At 45.0% G+C, this 26,324-nt stretch overlaps 2 protein-coding genes and 1 pseudogene across 2 annotated transcripts; 1 reads left to right on the top strand and 2 right to left on the bottom strand.

Moving 5' to 3' along the window:
* Positions 1 to 5,037: 5,037 nt before the first annotated feature.
* LOC128596614 (histo-blood group ABO system transferase-like) lies at positions 5,038 to 8,552 on the bottom strand. The gene is made up of 3 exons (XM_053606177.1): positions 7,627 to 8,552; positions 7,349 to 7,358; positions 5,038 to 5,199 (listed from the first exon to the last, which is right to left on the bottom strand). Exons 1-3 carry the CDS (start codon positions 8,550 to 8,552, stop codon positions 5,038 to 5,040), a joined length of 1,098 nt encoding a protein of 365 aa, XP_053462152.1.
* A 4,001-nt stretch (positions 8,553 to 12,553) lies between these two features.
* On the bottom strand, positions 12,554 to 14,643 carry LOC128596613 (histo-blood group ABO system transferase-like). Its single transcript, XM_053606175.1, has 2 exons — positions 14,584 to 14,643; positions 12,554 to 13,390 (listed from the first exon to the last, which is right to left on the bottom strand). Exons 1-2 carry the CDS (start codon positions 14,641 to 14,643, stop codon positions 12,554 to 12,556), a joined length of 897 nt encoding a protein of 298 aa, XP_053462150.1.
* A 344-nt stretch (positions 14,644 to 14,987) lies between these two features.
* On the top strand, positions 14,988 to 18,582 carry LOC128596612 (histo-blood group ABO system transferase-like; annotated as a pseudogene).
* Positions 18,583 to 26,324: the final 7,742 nt, after the last annotated feature.

Genomic DNA, 26,324 nt, shown 5'->3' with positions numbered 1-26,324 from the left:
TCAGGCATTTCTTTGCTAAGTGAGTCTTGTACAAACTGCACAGCTGTCCATGATCTAGGTACAGGACAGATCACTTAAGTGCAGAAGTACCAAGGACACCAACATCTCTGGTCATCATTCTATAGACTCACTTTCAGGATCCTGACTGAAATTGCCAATTTGCCAATATTCAAGTGCTCACTCCACCAGGATAGTATATGGTTTTTTATGTTTAGAATTTTAAACTTTTCTCTCTCAGAATATTTTATAGTAGGGGCTGACAAATTACAGTCTGTGGGCCAAACATGCTTTAGTCGGTTGTCGTGGTGCCAATGAGCTTAGAATGGCTTAGAAATTCTTAAAGTTTGTAGAAAATGAAAAGAGAAAAAGAAAAACAGAGATGAATGCACAACAGGGACCATCTGTAATCTGCAAAGCCAATAATACAGGGTGTCCATAAAGTTTGTGTGCAATTTACACTGATAAACTATTTTAAATTGCACACGAACTTTATGTCCACCCTGTATTTACTATTTGCCCCTTTACAGAAAAATTCACCAACACCTCTTTCATAGTTTTCAGGGTAAATGTCTTACATGGCATTTGTCAATTTGTTCCTGAGTATTGTGTAAGTTTTATGCTGTTGTAAATGAAATCTTTAAAATTTTGGTTTTCAATCATCCATTGCTGGGAAAATCATAAAACATTAGAGAAAATCAACAAACCTGAAAGTGAATTTCTAAGAGATTATAAAAGATATTTAAAAATTGATAAACCTCCAGCAAGTTTGATAAAGAAATTAAAAGGAAAAACTCAGGAATAAAAAGGGGATCATCACTATTGTTCTGACAAATACTGAAAGGATCACAGGTTACTTATAAACACCTCTGCATGATTAAAACTGCTTATCCGGATGGTTATCCTGGAGAAATCTGTTAAACTTGCAAGGGCAATATTTTACTAGTGTTATACAACTCTTTCAGATAGGAAAAGATCACAGCCCACAGCAACCTCAAACTCTTGGGCTTAAGCAATCCTCTTGCTTCAGCCTCCCAAGTAGCTGGGACTACAAGCACCTGCCACAATGCCTGGCTATTTTTTGGTTGCAGTTGTCATTGCTGTTTGGCAGGCCTGGGCTGTATTCAAACCCGCCAGCTCCGGTGTATGTGGCTGGCGCCCTAACCACTGAGCTACAGGTGCCAAGGCTGAAGTCTGGCTCTTAGGTGCACAAACATTTAACATATTTGTATCTTCTCAATGAATCAACTCTTTTATTATTAGGACATGTCTCCATAGTAATTAATAATCCCATCTTTGAATCTAATTCAACTGATTTTACTTTCAGTACATCATATTTCAGAGTTCAGATACTATAATAACTCAAGAGATAAAACAAAATAATAAGGGTCAACCCAACAGGATGAACAAAAATCTACCACACATATCAATACTTTCAATAAATGTGAATGGCTTGACCTCCCCACTGAAGAGACATAGGCTGGCTGAGTGGATAAAAAAATACAAACCGAGTATCTGCTGTCCCCAGGAAATACATGTAACCCTTAAGGACTTATTTAGACTCAAGGTGAAAAGATCAAAAACAATATCCCAAACAAACGTAAACTAAAAGAAAGCTGGTATAGCAATTCTTATATCAGAAGATAACATTATACTTTAAATCAACAAAAGAAAAGAAAGGTAAAGAAGGTCACTATATAATGGCAAAGAGAACAATTCAGTAAGAAGACCTAAAAATCATAATTATTTATGCACCCATCAGAGGAGTGCCCAGATTCTTACGACAGTCTTTGCTTGAACTAATCAAAACAATAAACAGCAGCACAGTAGTCACTGGGGACTTCAACATCCCACTGACAGAACTGGGCAGATCCTCCAAACAGAAAATAAGTAGAGAAACCATGGACTTAAAACAGAACTTGAGAACAAATGGACTTAACAGACATTTACGGGACATTCTATCCCAAGCTGCTGAATGTATATTCTTGTCATTAGCTCATGGAACATTCTCTAAGATTAATCACATCCTGGACCAACAAACATATCTCAACAAATTTAAAAAAAGAAGAAATTATACCGTGTATCTTCCCAGACCACAGTGGAATAAAACTAGAAATCAATGCTGATATAAACACTCATTTGTACACAAAATTATGGAAACTAAACAACCTATTGATGACTAATAGTGGTTCAATGAGAAGATAGAAATAAAAAAATTCTTTGAACTAAATGACAATGGGGGCACAAGTTATCAAAATCTGTGGGATACAGCAAAGGCCATCCTAAGAGGACAGAAAGATCACCAATCAGCAACCTAATGAATCATCTCAAGGAACGAGAAAAGAAAAGGCCATCCAGAAGAAGAAAAGAAATAACCAAGATCAGGGCAGAACTAAATGAAATTGAGAACAAAAGAACTATTCAAAAGATTAATGAAGAAAGAAATGTTTTTTTGAGAAGATAAAATTGACAAGCCTCTTGCCAGGTTAACTACAAACAGAAAAGAAAGGATTCTAATAAGCTCAATCATACAAGAAAAAGGAGAAACTGTAACTGATATCATGGAAATACAGAACATCATCTCAGAATACTTTTTAAAACTTTATGCTTTTAAACTTGAAAATGTGAAAGAAATGGACAACTTCTTGGAAACACTCAAACTTCTAGGCTGAGTCAGGAAGAACCAGATCACCTGAACAGACTGATTTCAAGCACCAAAGCTAAAGCAGCAATAAAAAAATTTTCCAACTAAAAAAAGGCCCGGAATAGACAGTTGTATGTCCAAATTGTATTAAACCTACAAAGAGGATCTTTATCCTTTACTGCAGAAATTACTCCATAACATTGAGATGGAAGGAATCCTCCCCAAGTCATTCCACGAAGCCATATCACCTTGATAACAAAGACAGGGGAAAAAAAACCAACTACAGAATATGACTATGAATATAGATGCAAAAATTTTCATTAAAATCTTAGCAAACTGAATTCAGCTGCACATCAAAAAAATACCTCACCATGACCAAGTGAGCTTCATTTAAGGGTTGGAAAGGATGGTTTAACAAATGCAAATTTATAAATGTAATTCACCACGTTAATAGACCATATGATCTCTGTTGGCTGAAAGCAACCATATCAGAGATCCTGAGCCCAAACCACCCAGCCTAGCTGCTTCCGAAACTGCATGAGATGGTCGATGATAATGTTTTATGCTGTGTTACACAGCCGCAGATAAACACTACAGGTAACCTCCCCAAGATCATGCTGCTGATAAATGGTGGAGCTGAACTTTTAACTTGGGTTTGTGAGAGGTCAGAGCACAGGGCTGACCACGTTGCCATGGTGACCCCACAGCATCTACTCTGCTCAGCCTGGGCCTGTGGTGAACCTTAGCTGAGTCTAGGGGTTCCCTCTGGCCTGTATTGGACTCAGAGTGGGCCGAGAACTGACCCTTTGACTTCTGAGGCATCTTTCACTCATCCCCAGGATGGGAAATTTTCCCTATTTAACATTTTTCTGAATTATCTCTGTAAGCATCTGTGAAGAGCTCATTTGAGGTATGAGTTGTGACCTACAACTTGAACTAGCAGTCTAGACTTCTTTTTTAGACCAAACTTTTCTGTAAAAGGTCAGAGAGTAAATATTTTACAGTGTATATATATATCTATATATATGTATTTATTTATTTTGAGACAGAGTCTCACTCTGTTGCTCTCAGTAGAGTATTGTGGCATCATAGCTTACAGCAACTTCAAACTCTTGGGCTTGAGTAATCCTCTTGCCTCAGCCTCCCAAGTAGCTGGGATTACAGGCACCTACCACTACACCCAGCTAATTTTTGTTTTTGTTTTTGTTTTGCAGTTTTTGGCTGGGGCTGGGTTTGAACCCACTACCTCCGGTTCGAGCCACAGGCACTGCCCCAATTTTTGTATTTTTTTTTTTATTGTTGGGGATTCATTGAGGGTACAATAAGCCAGTTACACTGATTGCAATTGTTAGGTAAAGTCCCTCTTGCAATCATGTCTTGCCCCCATAAAGTGTGACACACACTAAGGCCCCACCCCCCTCCCTCCATCCCTCCAATTTTTGTATTTTTAATAGAGACAGGGTCTTGCTCTTGCTCAGGCTGGTCTTGACCTTCTGAGCTCAAGCTCACCACCTGCCTCAGTCTCCCAGAGTGCTAGGACTACAGGCACAAGCCACTGCGCTGGCCATAATATCGTTTTTGAAAAATGCCATCTTGACACAATTTTGAGGCCCTGGCCCCTTCTTAAGCTATTGGTTCACTCTATGCTGTATACTCATTGTAATTGTCCTATACCAGTGGTTCTCAACTTGTGGGTCGCGACCATCAGGAACTGTATTAAAGGGCTGCGGCATTAGGAAGGTTGAGAACCACTGCCCTGGACAATCAGGGACAGCCCATGAGCCCTAGAGCCTGCAGAAATATTCAAAACTGCCGACCCTGAGGCTGCTTGTCCTTGCCTAACCCTTTGCCCACCCCGCGACCCACATAAAGGCTCTTGTCCACAGCTCATGGTCTGTCTCTCCGTCTTCCTCCTGACCAGCTGTGCCCTCAGGTAATGCCCTGCAGCCCCAGGGAACTGTGAGGAGAAAGATGGAAACCAGAAGACTCAGCTCATCCCTGTTTCTCTGCATATGGCCTGACTGTCCCTCCCCTTCCCCCACCATTCACAAGGTTAACCTGCAGGGCCATATGGTTTTGGTCACAACCACTCAACTGCGTTGTTGTAGTGAAACTGTCCTTACAAACTGACAAAAGGGTACAAGGTGAGGACTAGGGTAAGGGCCCACAGAAAGTTGGCCTCCTTGGGAAGTGGCAGAAAATGGCAGATGCCCCCAGGAGACTAAAAGGGTTTGTGGAGAGCCTACTTAGGTCATCTTCAGAGTCCCCTCAATCACGGGCATGACCTTTCAGGCTCTGGGACGGAGAGAGGGCTTTCTTTCTGTGGCTGTTGACATCTTTCTAACCTCTCAGGCTGGTGAATCTTAGGGTGAGGCACCTGTTGTTTAATTGAATCCTCATTTCACGGACGAGGAAACAGTCTCAGAAAGATAAACTGGCTTGCTCTGGTTCCACCTGACTCCAGCCCCCACACTCTCAGTGGTCACGTGTGTCACGTGTCCATCATCCGTGACGTCCTGCCAGGCAGAGCTGAGCTGCAGTGCTTTGCTAGAATCAGCCTGGTGAGGGATGGGAAAGACAGTGTCGGGTGTGGTCAGGATTCCAGCTTTCAACATGAAAAAAGAAGGAAGATGGAGCTCAAGTCAGGACAGGGACACGAGTGGCAAAGATTCATTCCTACAATGGGATCCCATTCCAAGGTGATTCCATAACCTATGGCCTCAGGGAGCTCGTTCCTTGGTGTGTTCCTGGCTGGTGGTGACAATGTCCAAGGAGAGAGTAAGATGAGAACTGGAGGACCCTCCTGGGTGGGTCCTGAGCTCATGGTAGGACTTCCCAATCCCCTCAGAAGGGCAATCAGAACTCTGATCCACTCACTGCTCTTCTGTTCCTGAGATTTATTACTAACATGATTTTGGCATAACAGTGAAAAATGCATACTGAACATTAGAACTGTCTTCTTCCAAAATTAAAACATCCCCTTCATACTACATCCTCTGGGTATATCTATATGCTTGCAAATGACAGGATTTCATTGTTTTTTATGGATCAAATATTCCATCGTGTATCTACATGTATATCACATTTTATTTTGTTTTGTTTTATTTATTTATTTATTTTTTGAGCTAAAGTCTCACTCTGTTCCCCTAGGTAGAATGCCATGGTGTCATCGTAGCTCACAGCAATCTCAAACTCTTGGGCTCAACCAAGAGTTGAGCCCTCAGCCTTTTGCCTCAGCCTCCTGAATAGCTGGGACTACAGGTGCCCACCACAACACCTGGCTAGTTTCTCTATTTTCAGTAGAGATGGGGTTCTTTCTGTTGCTCAGGCTGGTTTCGAACTCATGAGCTCAAGGGATCCACCCACCTCAGCCTCCCAGAATGCTACATATACCACATTTTAAAAAATTCATCTATCCATTCTCGCCAAAGAGAAATGACATGTATTTGAGGTGAAAGACATGCTCATGGCTCTGACTACAACGTATTTATGTATTGAAACATCATATTACACCCCATAAATGCATAAAATTATGTTGTGTCGATTAAAAGCAAAATAAAACTTATAAAAAAGTTCAAAAATCTTCACGGGAAACACAGTGAAGGTGTGGAATGAGAACCTATCTTGTTCTAGATAAAGACTACATTTTAAACAGCACATGAGGATTTCCAATGGGAGATTTCCATACTTTACAATAACCACCACAGAAGAGTGATGTTTACAAACCAACAGATAAAACCAGAAACAACACAGCACACCACCTGTGTTCCTCTGCGGCTGATGGCAGTGAGGCCTCCGTTGGGACAGAGGGCTGAAAGTTTGGAGAGGCCAGCTCTGGGACACCCTGAACCCTGAAGCCATGGCCATGGGGTAGAGGGTGGACTGGGGCAGGACAAGGATGGCAGGATCTGTTCTGCTGCCTTGGCCAGCAATCAGGCCTCTGTGAGTCCCACCAGGGTAGTTTCATTTTTCATTAGGGAGAAAACATTTCCCCAGATTGTTTTTGTGTAAAAATGACTGCTCAACATGGACATGGAAAAACACACAAGTTAGAACTGGAGCCTTTTAAACGTGGAAAAGGTCCAAGTAATTATGAAAATTCTCTATGCACAGAAGAAAATTAAAGGTTACTAATGTGTGACTTCCTTCCTGCTTTTGCAAATGAGATAGAGAGTGGGGGGAGAAACTGAGCCAATAAAATACAGGATTTCTGGCCACCAAATGGTCTTGCCAAAGGGCACAGAAATCATTTCCAAGGGGAAAAAAAAGAGACAGGCTTTCATGACATAAGCAAACTTCCTATTATCATCTAGAAATAATTTTCTTCCGGTTGACAGGGAACTGACAATTCACAAAGAAATTGAAATTGGGCTGGAAGCAATCAGTGGGAGTGTGGTATTGGGGGAACCTTCCTTGCTCCCAGGGGACAGACAAGACCCAGAGCACCAAGAAAGTGTCCTGATTTGCCATCACACTCTTCTCTTGCCTGTACACTAAAGGGACCTTTCAACTTATACAAAGACTCTGAAAAGAAATTTGGCTTAAAACTGAAGTTTTCATGTGTTTGCTTGGCCAAGGGCCAAGGCAGGTCCTTTCGTGACTGTGTCATAGGAGGCGAAAGACTGTATGTCCAGGAGCTGTGTGTCCTTACTCTAGAATAGACCTCATCACTGATCCCCTACATTAGGACAGGTTGAGAGCACTCACCTCATGCGTCCTAAAACACATTAGGAGAAGCTCAAGGTAGTGGCAGTTCAGGAACTTCAGCCTGGGCCCAGGATGCCAGGAATCAGGCCTGCCTAAATGTGTATATGTGTGTGTGTGTGTTGGGGGTGGTGCTAGGCCTAATTCAGTTGGGGTTAGTGGGAATGGTGGTGTGTGCGCCAGGCCTAAGCAAATTTTCTCAACCAGACAGGAAAACAAAGTAGAGTAGTATACCTTTGCTGTGGTTCCGATTTAGAATACCAGATTTCTGAACGTTTCACCATAGCTCTTCTTCAAGCTCTTCCTGGACATACCCATCATTTGTTGCCAGTTGCTTGGTGATTCGGAGCATCCACAGATCCTCAATCATTCTCTCCTCATCCACAAGCAAGGTCAGCAGCTGCTTATCCCACATGTACTCAGGAGAGAGGACCTTGGTGGGTTTGCGGTGAAGCAGGTACTTGTTCAAGTAACTCTCGTCATGCCACCTGGCCTTGATGTCATTGGCTTGGTCAATCATCATCGCCTGGTGACAGGCCTTGGCCAGCCTGTAAACCTCTAGCACTGACCCCCCAAATAAGGCTCCCGTGTAGTAAAAGTCCCCCTCGTCCTCAGGAATGTAGGCCTGTGACTGAGGCCGGCGTTCATATGCAAAGCTTTCCCGCTGCAACCCGAGGTAGCCAGGATGGAGGGTCCCAAAGAGGGACGAGAGGATCTCCACACCCACGTGGTCATTGAACTTCACATCCACATCTGAGCACACCAGGTAATCCACCTCCCTGAGGAAGCGCTGCTGGGAAAAGTTGCTGATCACTTCCATGTGGCAGGCATAGCTCTGGGCCTCAAGGATGACCATCTGCCTTCCCTCACGGGGCTTAATGAGTGGCACGTGATCCGGTTGGTTCGTGAAGATGTAGTACTTCAGCCTGTGCCCCACCATGAAGTGTGCCTCTGCGGTCTCTAGGAACAGTTTCAGGAAATGCATATACTCTTCAAGGGCAAACACAGTTAATCCAATGGTGGCATTCTCAAGCCAGAACTGCTCATCGAGTATGTCGATGTTGAAGGTTCCCTCCCACACAATGGGAGCCAACCAAGGGGTGACAACAAGGACATCTATCTTAGAGGCCAGGAGCAGCTCCGGCTGGGGATACACCATCCTCGCCACGTTCACAGCTTGTAGGTGGTCAAGTTCTCTCACAGGCATGCCTGCCCTGGCTAGAATGCTTTCTAGCTGCTGGTTTTTCAAGTTCAAGAAAGTATAGCTCAAGAAGGCCACGGTGAGAGTCAGCAGGAAAAGAAAGGTTACACCATGAAGCGAGTAGAATTTTGATTTCCCAGGAAGATTCTGCACCACCTTGGCCATGGCTCTTTGCATCTCCTCCACACTGTGAGGACAACCCTTTGGACTGAGGCCAAATGTGAGGCTCTGTGGCAAGTAAGCTGCCCAGCCTAGTTGTCCCGAAGTCTCTCAAGCTCCCCAAGACCAATGTTAGTACCAGGGGCCACTTGGGCCCAGTAGAGGAAGACTTGGCATCTCAACAGAATGCTGATAAATTCAATTTTGGTTTGAGATGCTGTTAAGGTCACTAGGTGGCAAGATTCAGTCAACAGACAGCTAGAACTGAAGGACCAATGTGCACAGGAGAGAGGTCAGGGTTCCTGAAACAGGCTCAGGAGACTGGTTCAAGGGAGGCCATTGAGCAAGTCATAGGCAGACATTGTGATGAAAGCAGGGCAGGCCAGGAGCCATGGGCAGGGAGGGGGGCTTGTGTCTTTCCGTGACAGTCACTAGATATGAGACCTTTAACAGAGAATGACATTTCCTAGAAAAAACCAACTGTCTTCAGGGTCCCATCCAGATAGGCTGATTCAGAAAGCCTGATTGGGAACCATGGTGGAGGAGACAGATGTATGGATGTTTGTTTTCCTTTATTCTCCCAATGGTCACTTAAAATCCACTGAGCATTTATGTTTCAGGCATTAGTCCTTACAATGTTAGGATTGGGCTGCTAAGCTTGGTGTTCATTACCTTGGCAATTCTCAGCTCAAGCCTATACTCTTGATGTGTATGTGTCTGTTTTTAGGCCAGTATCATATCGTTTGATTACTATAATGTTGTAATATAATTTGAAAGTCTCCAACCTTGTTTTTCTTTCCCATTTATTACTTTACCTAATGGGGATCTTTCATGTTTTCATGTTCCACAAATGGTGCTCAGTAAACTGGGTATCACTTTGCCCACATGCCAAAGAATGAAGCTGAATCTTTAGCTTTACTTCATGTGAAAAAAATTAACTCAAAATGGATCAAATACTTATACCTTAAGAGCTAAATATCTTAGAAGAAAACACAGGGTGAAGCTTTATGGTATTGGGTTTAAGCCAGGAATTTCTGGATGACATTTAAAGAATAAGCAACAGAATTAAAAATTGAATTGAATTACATCAAAACGAGAAACTTTTCTCTATGGAAGGACACATCAAGAGAGTAAAAAGGGCCTGGCGCGGTGGTTCACACCTGTAATCCTACACTCTGGGAGGCCGAGGCAAGTGGATTCCTTGAGCTTAGGAATTCAAGACCAGCCCGAGCATGAGTGAGACCCTGTCCCTACTAAAAATAGAAAAACTAACTTGACATGGTGGCAGACACCCACAGTCCCAGCTACTTGGGAGGGTAAGACAAGAGGATTGCTTGAGCCTCAGAGTTGGAGGTTGCTGTGAGCTATGATGACGCCAGAACATTCTAGCCTGGGGCAACAAAGAGAGACTCTGTCTCAAAAAAAAAAAAAAATGAACCCTAATGTAATCTGCGTGTTTTAGTTAATAACGTATTACTATTAGCTAATTAACTGATAACAAATGAACCACAGTAATGCAAGAGGTTAATTACAGGTGAGATAGAGTGCATGGGGATCGGTGAAGGGAACAGTCATGTAAATTTCATATACTTTCCACACATTTTCCTGTAAACCAGTGAGCTATAATAGGAAGTCTATTTTAAAAAATAAGAAACCAGAAATTACACAGACAGCTCTTTTATTTTCAGTTGAGTTGAAGGGCCAGGCAGTGTCTATGGGGTCTCTGGCAGGACAGGAAGCACAAAGATTGAGAGGCTGTCTCTGGGACATCCTTTAACACTGAACCTGCGGCCTCAAGGTAGTGCGTGGCCTGGGAAGGCAGGCCCTGGACTACAGCACATGTTTTGCTGCCACAGTTGGTCCACTGCGAGCCCCACAAGGATATTTTCATTTTATATTAGAGAAATAACATCCCCTCCCCAGTTTGCTTGTGTAAAAATGGTTGGTTAAAACTGACAGAAAAACAAGCAATTCCTAATCAGAGGTTTAAGCTGGAAGGCTCCCTGAAATTAGGAAAATTTATCAACTATGGAAAGGAAATAGAGGTTGCTGCCACAGGTTTCTTTTACAGGGCCAAGAAAATGCTGGAGTCTGGGCCTTATTAGAAATCAAGTATGGGACATGTTTTTATGACAATTAAAAGCTTCTTTTATCATCTACAAATACTTTTTTTCAGCTGACAGGACATGGACAAATCACTAATAAGTTGGAACTAGGCCGAGCAATCAGCCAGGGCTGAGAAAGGGGAGGCAGACATATAAAAAAATGCTCATCATCCTTAATCATCAGAGAAATGCAAATCAAAACTACTTTGAGATATCATCTAACTCCAGTAAGATTAGCCCATATCACAAAATCCCAAGACCAGAGATGTTGGCGTGGCTGTGGAGAAAAGGGAACACTTCTACACCGCTGGTGGGAATGCAAATTAATACATTCCTTTCAGAAACATGTTTGGAGACCACTTAGTGATTTAAAAATAGACCTGCCATTCAATCCTATAATTCCTCTACTAGGTATAGAGGAAAAATCACATTATAACAAAGATATTCGTACCAGAATGTTTATTGCAGCCCAATTCATAATTGCTAAGTCATGGAAAAAACCCAAGTGCCCATGGATCCACGAATGGATTAATAAATTGTGGTATATGTACACCTTGGAATAGTATGCAGCCTTAAAGAAAGATGGAGACTTTACCTCTTTCATGTTTACATGGATGGAGCTGGAACATATTCTTCTTAGTAAAGTATCTCAAGAATGGAAGAAAAAGTATCCAATGTACTCGGCCCTACTATGAAACTAATTTATAGCTTTCATATGAAAGCTATAAACCAGTTATAACCTAAGAATATGGGGAATGGGGAGAGGGAGAGGAGGGGAGGGGGGAGGATGGGCAGAGGGAGGGTGATTGGTGGGATTACACCTGCGGTGCATCTTACAAGAATACATGTGAAACTTAGTAAATGTAGAATATAAATGTCTTAACACAATAACTAAGAAAATGCCAGGAAGGCTATGTTAACCAGTGTGATGAAAATATGTCAAATGGTATATAAAACCAGTGTATGGTGCCCCATGCAATTATGATTGCATTAATGTACACAGCTATGATTTAATAATAAACTAAAAAAAAGAAAGGGGAGGGAGGCCTGCTCTGTAATCAGTGAACAGCTGCTCCCAGAGCACAGCTGCTCCCAGTGAACAGCTCCCAGAGCACAGCTTCTCCCAGTGCATTGCTGATGATGTTTGAAGATAGACAGCCAACCACCAGAAAAGAATGCCTTCACTTGGAAACACAATCTTTCAACTTTTTCAAGAAATCTGAAAATGAGAATATGTGTTTATCTGCTTGTCCAGGGGTCTAGAGGACCTGCCTGTCATGGAAGGCAGGTAACTCTGTGTCTAAGAGGCTCATTCTTTCTTCCGGAAAATATCTCATCTCTGATCTGCAGTATGTCAGGACAAGCTACCACCAATGACCTCATCCACCCTGAGGGAGGTTAGGAGCACCCAGTGATGAGCGCAAGGTGGTGGCTACTCAGGAACTTGCACCTGTGCTGCGGGATCTGGCCTGCCTACCTGTGTGTAGGGGGTGGTAACTGGGTAGGGAGATAGAGCTGGGGCTGCTTAAACATGGGGCAATGGTGGGAGGTATCAGCAGTTTTTCTCCATCAAAAAGGAAAAAGAGGAGTGATATCCTTCCTTGTCAAACTGACTAAATCAGGATAGCATGCTAAGAGGAAGACTAGGGCTGACTGGCTGTCACCCATCTCTCAACACTTTCTGGAAACTTGTCTGATCAGCCCATATATTCTGGAGGTACTTTACTATGATCATAGTCTACTTCACTTTATGTTGGTGGGCAAGCCCATCTTCTGCTGATAGGACAGTCCCTGCAGCTGCTCCTTATCCCATCTGTACTCAGGAGAGAGGACCTTAGTGGGTTTGTGGTGAAGCAGGTACTTGTTCAAATGGCTCTCGTCATGCCACTTGGCCTCGATGTCATTGGCTTGGTCAATCATCATCTCCTGGTGACAGGCCTTGGTCAGCCTGTAAACCTCCAGCACTGACCCCCCAAATAAGGCTCCCGAGTAGTAAAAGTCCCCCTTGTCCTCAGGAATGTAGGCCTGTGACTGAGGTCGACATTCATATGCAAAACTGTCCCGCCAATACTTGAGGTAGCCAGGATGGAGGGTCCCAAAGAGGGACGAGAGGATCTCCACACCCACGTGGTCACTGAACTTCACGTCCACATCTGAGCACACCAGGTGATCCACCTCCCTGAGGAAGCGCTGCTGGGAAAAGTTGCTGATCACTTCCATGCGCGTCATGGAGATGTCCTGCAAGGAGGCATGACTCTGGACCTTGAGGATGACCATCTGCCTTCCTTCACGGAGCGGGATGCGAGGAACATAGTCAGATTGGTCAGTGAAGATGTAATAGTTCACCCTGTGTCCCACCATGAAGTACTTCTCTTCAGTCTCCAGGAATACCCTCAGGAAAAATGTGTATTTCTTCAGGGCAAACACCGCCAACCCGATGGTGGCATTCTGGAGCCGGAACTGCTCATTGAGTAAGTCAGTGTTGAAGGTCAGCCAAGGGGTCATAAGGAGGACATCTTGTCTGGAGGGCTTTAGCATGTCTGGCTGGGGATACACTGTCCTTGGTAATTTTTTGAGTTGCTACTGGCTGTAGAGTTTTCCAACAGCTTTGCTTGTCCCGGCTAGCATGCTTTTCAGGTTCTGGTTCTGTGGGTTCAGGTAACTATAACCACAGAAGGACAAGATGAGAGTTATTAGAAGAAAGTCCCCGTGACAAAGGAAGTGGTATTGCCTGGACAATGTCCACAGCAGCCTGGCCATGGCCCCACTTCTGGCTGACGCAGCTTTCATCCTTTAGATGCTGTTAGGGCACCTGTTTTCCCCTCAACCTTCTGCCTACAGTGGCCTCTTCTGGACAGGGTGAGGCAGAATGCATGGACCATGAGGTGCCTGGGTCCACTCTCTTCTTCCTGATCCCTCACCCCAGTGTGAGGGCACGTGACAGCAGGCCATCCTGGGTTTCCACATGGAGGAAAACTCCAGAGCTCGTAGAAACCCAATAAATTCAGTTTTGGTTTGAAGGCATGTAAAACAATCAGGTGGCAGGATTCACTTAACACACAGCTAGAACTTCTGGGCTATAATGTTGGAGGGAAGTCAGGGTTCCTGAAACAGCTTCAAGAGACTAAATCAAGGTAGGCCACTGAGCAAGTCTCAGTGATTGTGATGAAAGCCAGGCAGGACAGGAGCCACCAGGGGGTCTGGTCATGTGGTTGGAGGGCTGTGGTGCTCTGGCCTCTTACTTGCTATGAAACTTTTATCAGAGCACAGTTTCCTGGAAAATCCATAACGTCAGGACTATCTGTAACCAGTTCCATAAGCAAGAAAATATTTAAAAAAAAATTTTGTAGTTCTCTTATGTTTCATTCCCAGCCTAGTAAGAATTGCTGACCAGAACTTTGTAACTTTGTGTCTCACTGAAACATTCCCTTTTGAGTTTCTGTCCCACAAATGGAGGAAACTCCTTGAGATGACTACAGAGCCTCACATCACCTGTTTGTCCAGAAAAGACAAAAGATGGCCACTACAGATTGTGCCCCAAAACCCACTATGCACAAGACTGAAAAAAAAATGACCAATGTTAACCGCTAGTTCATTATAATACTAAAATTCCTGCCCTGGGAGGGACTTATCCACCGTTTTTTGTTCATGAGATGTATGTAATAGCATGATTTCTCACTGAGCTTGTGTACCCTGCACTCCACGCCAAACATGCAATGATGTTCACTCCCCTCATGCATTATTCATTTTCTTCTGCATAAAAACCCTCTGACCCTGTGGGTGGGAGAAGCGCATTTGAGACCGTCCATGCCTCCCTCTTCCAGCAGATGCATCTCCTGAAATAAATCCTTTCCTCCTTTACAATCCTCGTTGTCTCAGGAATTACCTTTCTGTAACACAACCCACCCACCCTGATGAGGCTTCAAGCCTGATCTGGGGACCATGACAGAAAAGACAGAAGATCATTGTTACGGTTGTCTGTTGTTTCCCTAATAATCACTTAAAATTCTACTGAGAATTTACTTAGTAGGTACCAGGCCTTACACTGTGGTTAGAATCGGTCTCCTGACCCTGATGTGCATTACCTTACTGACTGCTCAGAAAAAGCCTGGGCATGGATGCTGTATGATCACTGTACAGATGGAGAAACAGACTCAGGGAGCGGGGTGACTGGCCCATGGCTACCTGCCAGGTAAGAAGTACTGAAGCCAACTAATCAGCCAGACTCCAAGAGTGGGCTCTTGGACTCCATATGCTCAAAGCCACGCTGCACTTGTTTATTCTTTAGGACTTCCTTTTGGCAGGCTTTTTTTTTTTTTTTTTTTTTGAAATAGAGTCTGTCACCTTGGGTAGAGTGCCGTGGCATAATCGCTCACATCAACCTCATATTCTTGGGCTCAAGTGATCTCTTGCCTCAGCCTCCCAAGTAGCTGAGACTAGAGGCACCCCCACAACAACTGGCTAGTTTTTCTATTTTTAGTAGAGATGTGGTCTCATTCTTGCTCAGGCTGGTCTTAAACTCCTGAGCTCAAGTGATCCAACTGCCATGGCCTCCCAGAGTGCTAGGATTATAGACATGAGCTCCTGTGCCTGGCTGTGGGACTGTTTTCTAACTCAGATTCCTTTGGTACTCTGCCTTAGGCCTCCATGTCAGCATATCCTCAGAGCCTTCAAGATGGGAAAGAAAGCTGACCCAGTGCCTTTTATGGTCTCAGGGTCATCTCTGATGCTCCCTGCCTTGGAGTCCTGAGCATTTCCAAGCATGTGCCTCCTGGGAAATGAAGCTTCTGACACAGACTCCCCCCCCCCCCACTGTGGGGTCCAATAACAGATAAAACAGAGTCCCACAAGGAGTAGGAAGCACCTGCCACCTGCACGTGAAGCCATTCTTTGATGCCTTGTTTCTGCCCTCCCACAGAAGCTGGTGGCTGAAATTTTGACATTTTCCCAACATGTTGATCTGATGTGCATGCCAGAAATTTGCAAACATCCTTAGCACAAATGGACAAATGTCACCTCCAGACCACAGAGAGACAAAGACACTCCCTTAAAAGATACTCATGGGAATACACTCCTGTTCCTCCCACTATGCTCAGAACTGCCATGAGAAGTTTTCAGAGCCATGGACGACCCATGTCTCCAGAAGGCAGGCACAAGGGGGAACAGAGAAGTTATGAGCACCAGTCAGCCTTGTGGCACAGGTGCTTCTCTTCAGCCATGGGACACTTTTTCACCTGCCATCGGTCCCACAGTGGTGCAGGAGGGAGAGGCTATGCTTTACAGAAGATACCTTGGAATTGCTGGGGATGGTAGGAGGAGGTGTATGAGATGCAAAGCAGTAAGCCCTAAGTCAACAAAGGTGCTGGCTCAGTGCTGCTTCACTTTCTTGAGGGATTCATCTGAAGGATGGCAGATGTGGGCTTGTAAGGAAGAAAACAGAAGGATCCTCACTGGTGAAAGAACAGGGATAAGGGAAACCTCAAAGACTGCACAAATGAGATGAAGGGTCAGAACACATGGAGGCCTAGAGTCCAATCCTGGAGTCTGGCAGCCTGGGCAGCCTCAGCACTTTCCAGCTGGACGTGGGTTGTGGGCTGCCCATGCAGCTCTCTGAGGCTGTCCCCCATTTTCACAATGGGGGCTATGTAGCATGGATCCCCAGTCTGTGGCGAGGACTGAGGAAGATGATTCACAGTAAGCTTAGCAGCCTAGTCCTAACAACAGTGTAAGCCCTGAAAGCTCACTAGTAAATGCTCAGCAGATCTCAAGTGATTGTGACGGGAACGGGAAGCCTTGCTCTGTACATTGCCTCTTTCCTTCACCACAATACCCAGATCAGGCCTGAAGGATGGTCACGTCTAGTGTCCACTTTATGGATGTTTTTTTTTTCAGGAAATTCAGTGCTTAGATCATGTTTTTCAACCTTTAAAAAAAAATCTCACAACACATTCGAACTTATAGTTAAACTGGAGTGGCACACTTAAATTATGTTGATTCAAAAAAAGTGTAAAAAAACATGTACTGTGGTTTGAACTTGTTTGAAAAGAATTTTATGAATGATATGTAAAATGTGTTTGTGGCACACCTATGATCCTCTCACGGCACCCCAGTGTACTGCAGCATACCAGTTGAAAATCACTGGCTTCGATCATGGTCTCACAGCTAATGGGTGTCAAGGGCAGGCCAGAGCACAAGCCCTCTGACCACCTGCTCAGGCCCCCTGCTGGTTTCCTGCTCTGTCCTGCTTTCATCACAATCTCTGCACTTGGTCTGCCTTGAGCCAGTCTCCTATGCCTGTTCCCAGAGACCTGACCTCTCTCCTGAACACCAGTCCTTAAGTTCTAGTTGTCTGTTGATAAAGTGCTGCCCCTGGTGACATTGACAAGCCTGAAACTGGAACTGATTTTACCACAGTCCACCAGGACGTGGATCTTTCTACCTGGAGTATCCCCAAGCCCAGATACACCCCACCACAGGAGCCAGCATTTGTGGAGCCTATGCCGCTGGAGTAGTGGGCAAGCAGTGGGGTGCAGACCCCTCAGGGTCCAGGAGTTCAGCCTTACCCTGCCCTGGGGAGACCGCTGAGCACAGAGGGTTGATGAGGGGTGAGTGGCCTTGCAGTGTGAAGGAGAGAAAAGGGAGCATCCACTGGTCCTGGAGGCATGGCCCAACCACTGAAGGTGTTGTCTGGAAAACAAAAATGCTCCTTGCTACCTGTGACCTTATTTCTGCTTGCGGGTCTCATCTTGTGCTTCTGTGGTTATAGTTACCTGAACCCACAGAACCAGAACCCGAAAAGCATGCTAGCTGGGACAAGCAAAGCTGTTGGAAAACTCCACAGCCAGCAGCGACTCAAAAAATTACCAAGGACAGTGTATCCCCAGCCAGACGTGCTAAAGCCCTCCAGACAAGATGTCCTCCTTATGACCCCTTGGCTGGCTCCCATTGTGTGGGAGGGGACCTTCAACACTGACTTACTCAATGAGCAGTTCCGGCTCCAGAATGCCACCATCGGGTTGGCGGTGTTTGCCCTGAAGAAATACACATTTTTCCTGAGAGTATTCCTGGAGACTGCAGAGAAGTACTTCATGGTGGGACACAGGGTGAACTATTACATCTTCACTGACCAACCTGACCATGTTCCTCGCATCCTGCTCCGTGAAGGAAGGCAGATGGTCATCCTCAAGGCCCAGAGTCATGCCTCCTTGCAGGACATCTCCATGAGGCGCATGGAAGTGATCAGCAACTTTTCCCAGCAGCGCTTCCTCGGGGAGGTGGATTACCTGGTGTGCTCAGATGTGGACGTGAAGTTCAGTGACCACGTGGGTGTGGAGATCCTCTCGTCCCTCTTTGGGACCCTCCATCCTGGCTACCTCAAGTATCGGCGGGACAGCTTTGCATATGAACGACGGCCTCAGTCACAGGCCTACATTCCTGAGGACGAGGGGGACTTTTACTACTCAGGAGCCTTATTTGGGGGGTCAGTGCTGGAGGTTTACAGGCTGACCAAGGCCTGTCACCAGGCAATGATGATTGATCAAGCCAATGATATCGAGGCCAAGTGGCATGACGAGAGCCATTTGAACAAGTACCTGCTTCACCACAAACCCACTAAGGTCCTCTCTCCTGAGTACAGATGGGATAAGGAGCAGCTGCAGGGACTGTTCTATCAGCAGGAGATGGGCTTGTCCTCCAACACAAAGCAAAGGGGATTTCTGGTCTTTGTCAAGAAGCTCGAGGAAATACAGACTGGGGAGGGACATATCTATTAAGGGTTCAGAGAGGGGTGATGAGCCCTAGTCTTCCTTGTGTTGTGCTATCCTGATTTAAAATCAGTTTGACAAGAAAGGATATCACTCCTCTCTTTCTTTTCTGGTGGAGAAAAACTGCTGATGTCTCCGGCTGTTGCCCCACGTTTAGGCAGCCCCCTATCTCCCTACCCAGTCAGCAGCCCCGACACATAGGTAGGCAGGCCAGATCCTGAGGCTCACATGCCAGTGCTTGAGCTGTCACTGAAAGCGTGCGAGAGCTTTAAACAGTGGGTTCCTTTGAAAGACACACCACTAACAAACACAGAGCCACAAAAACAGACTAGGGTATAGGCCATGTTAGAGTATTCAGAGTTTACTGAAAGATACAGAAAAGCTCTACAAAAGTTAAGACAAAGCTTAACAGTAGAGGGGTGGGGGAAACGGCCTACCAACCTCTGCTCCAACATTTACTTCTTATATACCTAAAGCTACCCTTTTCTAGTGTAATAGTCTTTCTTAATTTCATAGTCCCCGCCACCCCCTCTCTACCCTCCCATACATCCTTCATAGCCAGTGTTCCTGGGAAGCATCAGAGTCCCCTACCTTGGTCCTGGATGGCACTCGAGATAAGACCCTAGTGCAAGATCATCACCTGTTGTGGATTCTAAAATCAGTGTCAGACGCAGCATTAATTCACTGTGCAGGAGACACAACTCCCCCACCCTTTCATAACCTACTCTCTCAGCCAGCACTGGTGCCTTCTGCCTCCTTGCTTAGATAAGTCCCTTCCTATGTTTCTAACTATTTACCTCAGGGCCTTACCCTGCTATTTAGAGAGTCCCTCTGAATAATAGACAGGGGCTGCTTTTAGCTTTTCAGAGACCCCCTTTCACCACCACCGTGGTCACTGTGTGCTCCTAACATCCCTCAGCCAGCCTTGGCATATGAGGGTTCAACATCTTGGCAAAAACCAGCGCTATAAAACATATCTGTAGGTAAAGAAACAAATACTATGATAAAAATAGTTTTATGTCTGAATTACAGGCATATCATAGATTATAGTACATGTTCAATACTACAAAATGGCAATGTATTAAAACATGAATTCCACTTGACAAGGAAGCAAATTAGTGCCTGGGTAATTCCTCTATTTATTATTTATTGAGCTAATAACAAAGAAATAAGGCAGGAGGCTTTAAAACCCTCATTGTAGAATTGGGCCAATCAGATATGCCAGGCAGTTCTAACTCATGATATAAAAAGCCCTCTGGAGCACTCAGATGGGATTTTTCTTAAGTGTACACTGGTGCTTAACACCAGGATGCCATTATGGGGTGGGTTTATTACCAAAGAGGGTCCAGTCGCCTGTCACTGTCAGCCAATATACAGAGATGGGGATAGGTCCACTTTGTCAGGAGGCTGGGATTCTGGAGAACAGTGAGAGTAGCCTCTCTAAAACTGTTCTGTTCTATCATTTCCAAAATCATAGTTTTATACATAAAAATTCAAAGCAAAGACCATACCAACTCCTATTCCAAATAATAACTGGCTTAATTCAGTGACTTATTACAACATTTTAATTCAAAAGTTTACCTCTTAAATCAATCCATCTAAACGATTCAAGATAGGCATCTTTAGGGTGGGAGCAAAATTTATAAAAACAGTAAGTGAAAGGTGGTGTACCCAGGGAGGAGACCAGGAGAGGCTCAGGCCAAGTTTAATGAAGGGGGACTGAGACTTACCTGGGCAAAGATGGCAGCTGCACTGAGAGTGGTGGGGGCTTGTTTTTATACTGGGCATAGGCGGAGGGAGATTCCACAGGTTGTTGGAAGGCTTTAGTGGGTGGAACTCTTGGGGCAGGGCCAGGTAAGCCTTTTGTTCTGGGAGGGGAGGTGGGCAAAGGGTTTAGCCCCCTAACAATAAGAACAGGCCACAGGAGGTAAAGGTCACTTAGGACCTAAACCAACCAGACCAGCTGCATCAGGTTGGCCCTAGCCTCACTAACTCCATGTTATCCTTACTACATGTGCTTTCACAAGGAGGTGAAAGAAAACTATAAATCACTGATGATAGAAATTTTGGATGGCACAAACAAATGAAAAGACATCCCATGCTCATAGATTGGAAGAATTAATATCATTAAACTGACCATTCTGCCCAAAGAAATCTACAGGTTCACTGCAATCCCTATCAAAACGCCAACATCAATTTCACAGAATTAGAGAAAACAATTCTAAATTCTTATGGAACCAAAGCCAGATGCCAGATAGTCAAAGCCATCCTAAGCAAAAAGAACAAAGCTAGAGACATCACATTGCTCACTTCGAATTATACTTTGAGGCAGCCGTTCTCAACCTGTTGGGGGTTGAATGACCCTTTCACAGGGATTGCCTAAGACCATCCTGCATATCAGATATTTACATTACAATTCATAACAGTAGCAAAATTACAGTTATGAAGTAGCAATGAAAATAATTTTGTGGTTGGAGATCACCACAACATGAGGAACTGTATTAAAGGGTCACAACATTAGGAAGGTTGAGAACCACTGCTTTAAGGGTATCATAACCAAAACATCACGGTAGTAGTATAAAAATAGACCTACATAAAGGAAACAGAATAGAGAACCCTAAAATGAAGTCACATACTTACAGCTGACTCGTCTTTGACAAAAGTGACAGGAACATATGCTGGGGAAAGGGTACCCTTTTCAATAAATGGTATTAATTACTGGAATGTGGGACCTTGGGTGGAGGGTCCAAGACCAGTTGAGTTAGTTCCTTGGTCTGGGTGAGTCCGTTCTTGGAGTTCAGGACCGGGAAGATATCTCAAAAACTAGCCCTAGGTCCCAAGTAGGTGATGTTCTTATATGGACAGTTATGCAAGGCTCCTGGGTAAAGAAGCAAACAGAGGGAACAGTGATTATTATCAAGCAAATGAGGAAACAATGGTGGATTATCATTATCTTAGTTAAGCCTGCTTCTTCACAGAGTTCCATGGGCCCTTACTCTAGTCTTCGCCTTGTACCCCTTTGTCAATTTGTAAGGACAGTTTCACTACAACAACACAGTTGAGTAGCTATGACCAAAACCATATGGCCTCATGGGTTAACCCCATGAGTGGTGGGGAAAGGGGATGAACGTTCAGGCCATATGCAGAGAAACAGGGAAGAGCTGAGTCTTCTGGTTTCTATCTTCCTCCTCACAGTTCCCTGGAGCTGCAGGGCATTACCTGAGAGCACAGCCAGTCAGGAGGGAGAGGGAGAAGCAGACCATGAGCTGTGGACAAGTGCCTTTATGCAGGTCCCGTGGTGGGCAAAGGGTTAGGCAAGGACAAGCAGCCTTAGGATTGGCCAGTTTGGATAATTTCCACAGGCTCTAGAGCTCAGGGGCCATCCCTCATTATCTAGGGCAGCAGTTCTCAACCTGTGAGTCACGACCCCTTTGTAACAATGAAAATACATTGCAGCACTAGGAAGGTTGAGAACCACTTGTCTAGGGCAATTAAGGTGAGTATATAGAGTGAGCCAATAGCTCAAGCAGGGGTCAGGGCTTCAAAATTGTGTCAAGATGGCTTTTTTTTTTTCTTTCCTTTCCTTTTTGAGACTGAGTCTCATTTTGTCACCCTTGGTAGAATGCCATGGTGTCATAGCTCACAGCAACTTTAAACACTTGGGCTCAAGCAATCCTCTTGCCTCAGCCTTCCTGATTAGCTGGGACTACAGGCGTCTGCCACAATGCTTGGCTATTTTTAGAGGTGGTCTTGCTCTTATTCAGGCTGGTCTCAAACTACTGAGCTGAAGCACTTCATCCACCTTGGCCTCTCAGAGTGCTGGGATTACAGGCATGAGCCACCATACCCGGCAAGACAGCATTTTGCAAAAACCATATTATACTGAAATATTTACTATCTGGCCTTTTACAGAAAAGTTTGCTGACCCATAGTCTAAAAAGGAAGTTTAGATATCTAGTTCAAGTTATAGTTCCCAACTTATACCTCAAATGAGCTCCTCGCAAATGCTTACAGAGATGGATAATTCAGAAATGTTAAATAGGGAAAGTTTCCCATCCTGGGGATAAGAGAAAGACGCCTCAGAAGTCATGGGGTCAATTCTCAGCCCCCTCTCAGTTCTACAGGCCAGAGTGAACCCCAAGACTCAGCTGAGGTTTACCACAGGTCCAGGCTGAGCAGGGTAGATGCTGTGGGCTCACCATGGCAATGGAGCCCAGTGCTCTGACCTCTCATAAACCCAAGTTCAAATTTCAGCTCCTCCATTTATCAGCAGCATGATATTGGGCAGGTTACGTGTAGGGTTTATCTGTGGCTACATAACATACTGTACCAAAATGTATCAGCATAAAACATCATCGACCATCTCATGCAGTTTCTAAGGATCGGGAATCAGGAGCAGCTGGGCTGGATGGTTTGGGCTCAGGATCTCTCCCAAGGTTCCATTCAACCAGCCATGGCTCCAGAAGGGCGGGAGACTCCACTTCCAAGCTCATTCCTGGGTGCTTGCTGGGTCTCAGTCCCACACTGGCTGTTGGGCAGAGGTCTTTGTTCCTTACCCCATGGGCCTTGTAATAGAGTGGTCACCCCTCTGCCCATAAATATGGAAGTGTAAAATTGACAGTGGGAATATGTGACAGAGGGAATAGAAGAAAAAAAAAACAAAACCAACACAAAAGTTTTCTGTCTCTTTAAAACTTCCCCCACTCTTTTTGGGAACTTACAGCTGCATTACTCCCTCAGGCCTGTGGTCAGGAGGGGGAGGGGAATGTCTTTTATTCCTTGTGTTATAGGAGATGGCTCAGCTGAACTGTCCAGGATCCAAGTCCTGGGCAGGGGAAAGTTGGATGGGCCTCTCAGGTGGGTGGGGTATTAGAGATAAAAAGGAGCTACAGGGAAGTAGGAGAAAAGACTGGCCTCCTAAATAAGACAGTTTAGGGCCCAGCAACACGGTTGAATTCCGGCAACCTCATGACTCCATGGATCAAATATGTCCTGCTCTCTACAAAATGCAGTTTCCAGCTTGTGACATGAAGCAGCGTATGGTCACAGTTACAGGACACAGGGAACAGCAAAGATTGCAAACATCAGAAGACCAGAAAACACCATCATACGATTGTCAGGAAAATGAGTGGTAGCAATAAGAAGAAAAGAAAAAATGGGCATACGTGGCAGCTGAGATAATCTGTGACCAATGAGAAGTAGGCAAGGATGCCTGCAGACCTGGGGGAGCAGTGAAAAGTTTTACAGAAATTACCAGAGGAGGTAGGATGAGATAATTTGCTTGTGTACTACTTTTGTGTGGGGTCTGCTCTCAATCATGGGGGTGCGGGTGGGGTGTGGGTGTGTGTGTGCTCTTTTCCAATCTCTCTGAAAAAGTCTATGCTTATCTGTACTTAAAGTAAAATGTACTCTTGCTGGGCATGGTGGCTCACACCTGTAATCCTAATACTCTGGGAGGCCGAAGCAGGCGGATTGCTTGAGCCAGCAGTATAAGACCACTCTGAGCAAGAGAGAAATCCTGTCTCTGAAATTATCCAGGCATGGTAGTGGATGCCTGTAGTCTTACCTACTCAAGAGGCTGGGGCAAGAGGATCACCTAAGCCCAAGAATTTGAGGTTGCTGTGAGCTATGACACCATGGCATTCTACCCAGGGCAACAGACTGAGACTATTTCAAAATAATTTTAAAAGTACTCTTTTCTGTAATTTAAACAAAGTGTGCTCTTTTCCCACTGCATTTGAGTCCTGACTGCTTTATTTCCACCTCACTTGGTACCCCACTTTCACTTTGACTCAGTGAAACTTGCTAGTTCTGCTGAGGCCAAGGAGGGCAGCTGATCCCAGAGAACCCTGATGGTCTCTGATGAACTCTGATGAACTCTGATGAGTCTCTGATGCAGAGTTTGTATCGCACATGGTCTGTTTATGTATATTCTTGGTCTGACTATGAAAGTCAAACCCATCTTGGGTTTATGCTCACTAAAGGAAAAAGACAAGATTGTGGAAGAGATGGGACTAGATCTACTGGGAATGAAGAAGGACCCCCCAAGAATTCATTCCCTTAAAAGTGAGCAAGAAGCTACTGGCAGAATCCAGTTGGTTGGTAAAATGGAAGCATTGTCAGCCTTGAAGTAAACCTGTATGTTTTCAAATCCTACAACTGTCCTGCCAAAGATGGACCCAGAGCCCAGAAGGTGGTAGCCACCTGTTGTACTCATTTGCCACCTGGAAGAAAGACTCAGACCCCATTTCAGGTATAAATCAGATGGTGATTTATTACACCTGCACAGGCAGGTCACTGCCCAAAGGGCAAACGGCCCCAAAGAGAAAAGCAGGCTGTCTTTTAAACCATTTTTGTGCTGTTGTGGCAAGCCCTGCAAAAACAGAAGCAGAACATGGCGGTTGGTTGGCTCAGGGGGTAGCTCAGGGCGGGGTTACAGTCGGGGGGCTGGTTGGCTCAGAGGGTTTCATTGTGGCAGCTGGCATGAGGACAAACTTGGCTTGGAAAATTTTGCTTGAGTAAGCTTTCCACCATTGTTTAGTTATTGCTAGGGGGTTTGGGGTAAGTTCTACCATTGTTTTACCTGTGGCTAAGAGTTTTTGGGAACTCGGGGAACTTCCTTGTCCTGAAACCTGTTCTCAGAATTAACCCAAGGTGGGGGTTTTAGACATGCGGGGACTCAGGCTGAGACAGTTAGGGGCCTTTAGGGGTCCTTTGGCTGGGTACTACACACCCAGCCTTGAGGCCTGGTCCAGGGAATGTAGGTGGGTCTGATGTTCAAGGGATCCCAGTTAGGTCCAGATCCCCATACTTTACTCCAGGACTTGAACTGATGCAAAATACAGTTTTCTGGATTAATTTTTAACCTGTCTGTCCTGGCCCCCACCCCATGATTTTTAGCTCCACATTCTGGGTTGGTATTGCATGTAGCATCAATATAGGTGGGGGTAGAATGTGACCAGGATGCAAAGGTGACAGAGTTGGGGAAAAGTAACAATTTTAATATTTCTAAGATAGAGCTGACTGACGATTCATAGGAAGAGGAGGTTTCTTCTCATAGACCCAAACCCAGAGGCACTGGGTTCAGCCCCAGCATTTTCTCAAGCACCTCCTCACCTCCTTCCTGCCCCAACCTTGGCAAGTGTTCAGTCCTCTGTTTGTTACAGGGAAATTAGGGAGCCATTGTTATCCAGATCCTCCTCTCAGCACTGTGGGCTGGGTTCTCCCTGAAGACTGAATTGAATGACCTAGGAGAATGTTTCATCCTTGTCGATGATGAATGAGGTGATCCTGGGGTACAGGAACACAGTTGTAGGCCCAAGACATGTGTTGGACCTCCCTCTGCCCTCCTAATCATGCTGTCTAACTGGGTCTTTACAAGCTGGTACTAACAAAACACCTGAAGCTCAGCTCTGCCTGTGCAGGGTCTGTGTGCTGTGCCAGGCCTGCCAGGACATTGTGGGTGATGGTGAGGACATGTCATGCATGTAGCCACTGAGAGTGTGGGGACATGTGGGTTAAGGCTAGAAGTAAAAAGAAATAAAAACAGTCAAGCAATTGTTAAGGAACACAAAAAGGCAAGAGGAGCCTGTTTCCTTAACCTTGAAAGCTGAAGACAGCGAAAAAGGCCAGAATACTTGACCTGTTTGAAACAGTTTGATAAGTCATATTAGGAAATGTCCATTTGGGCCTGTCGGAAAAGATCAGTAGTTTAGAGTAGAAAGTAGTTGAGGGCTGGGTGGGGTGGTTCT

Source organism: Nycticebus coucang, chromosome 10 (assembly GCF_027406575.1).
Source record: "Nycticebus coucang isolate mNycCou1 chromosome 10, mNycCou1.pri, whole genome shotgun sequence".
NCBI lineage: Eukaryota > Metazoa > Chordata > Mammalia > Primates > Lorisidae > Nycticebus > Nycticebus coucang.
Note: the sequence above shows the minus strand (reverse complement) of the source record. Positions and strands in the feature narration are given on the sequence as shown.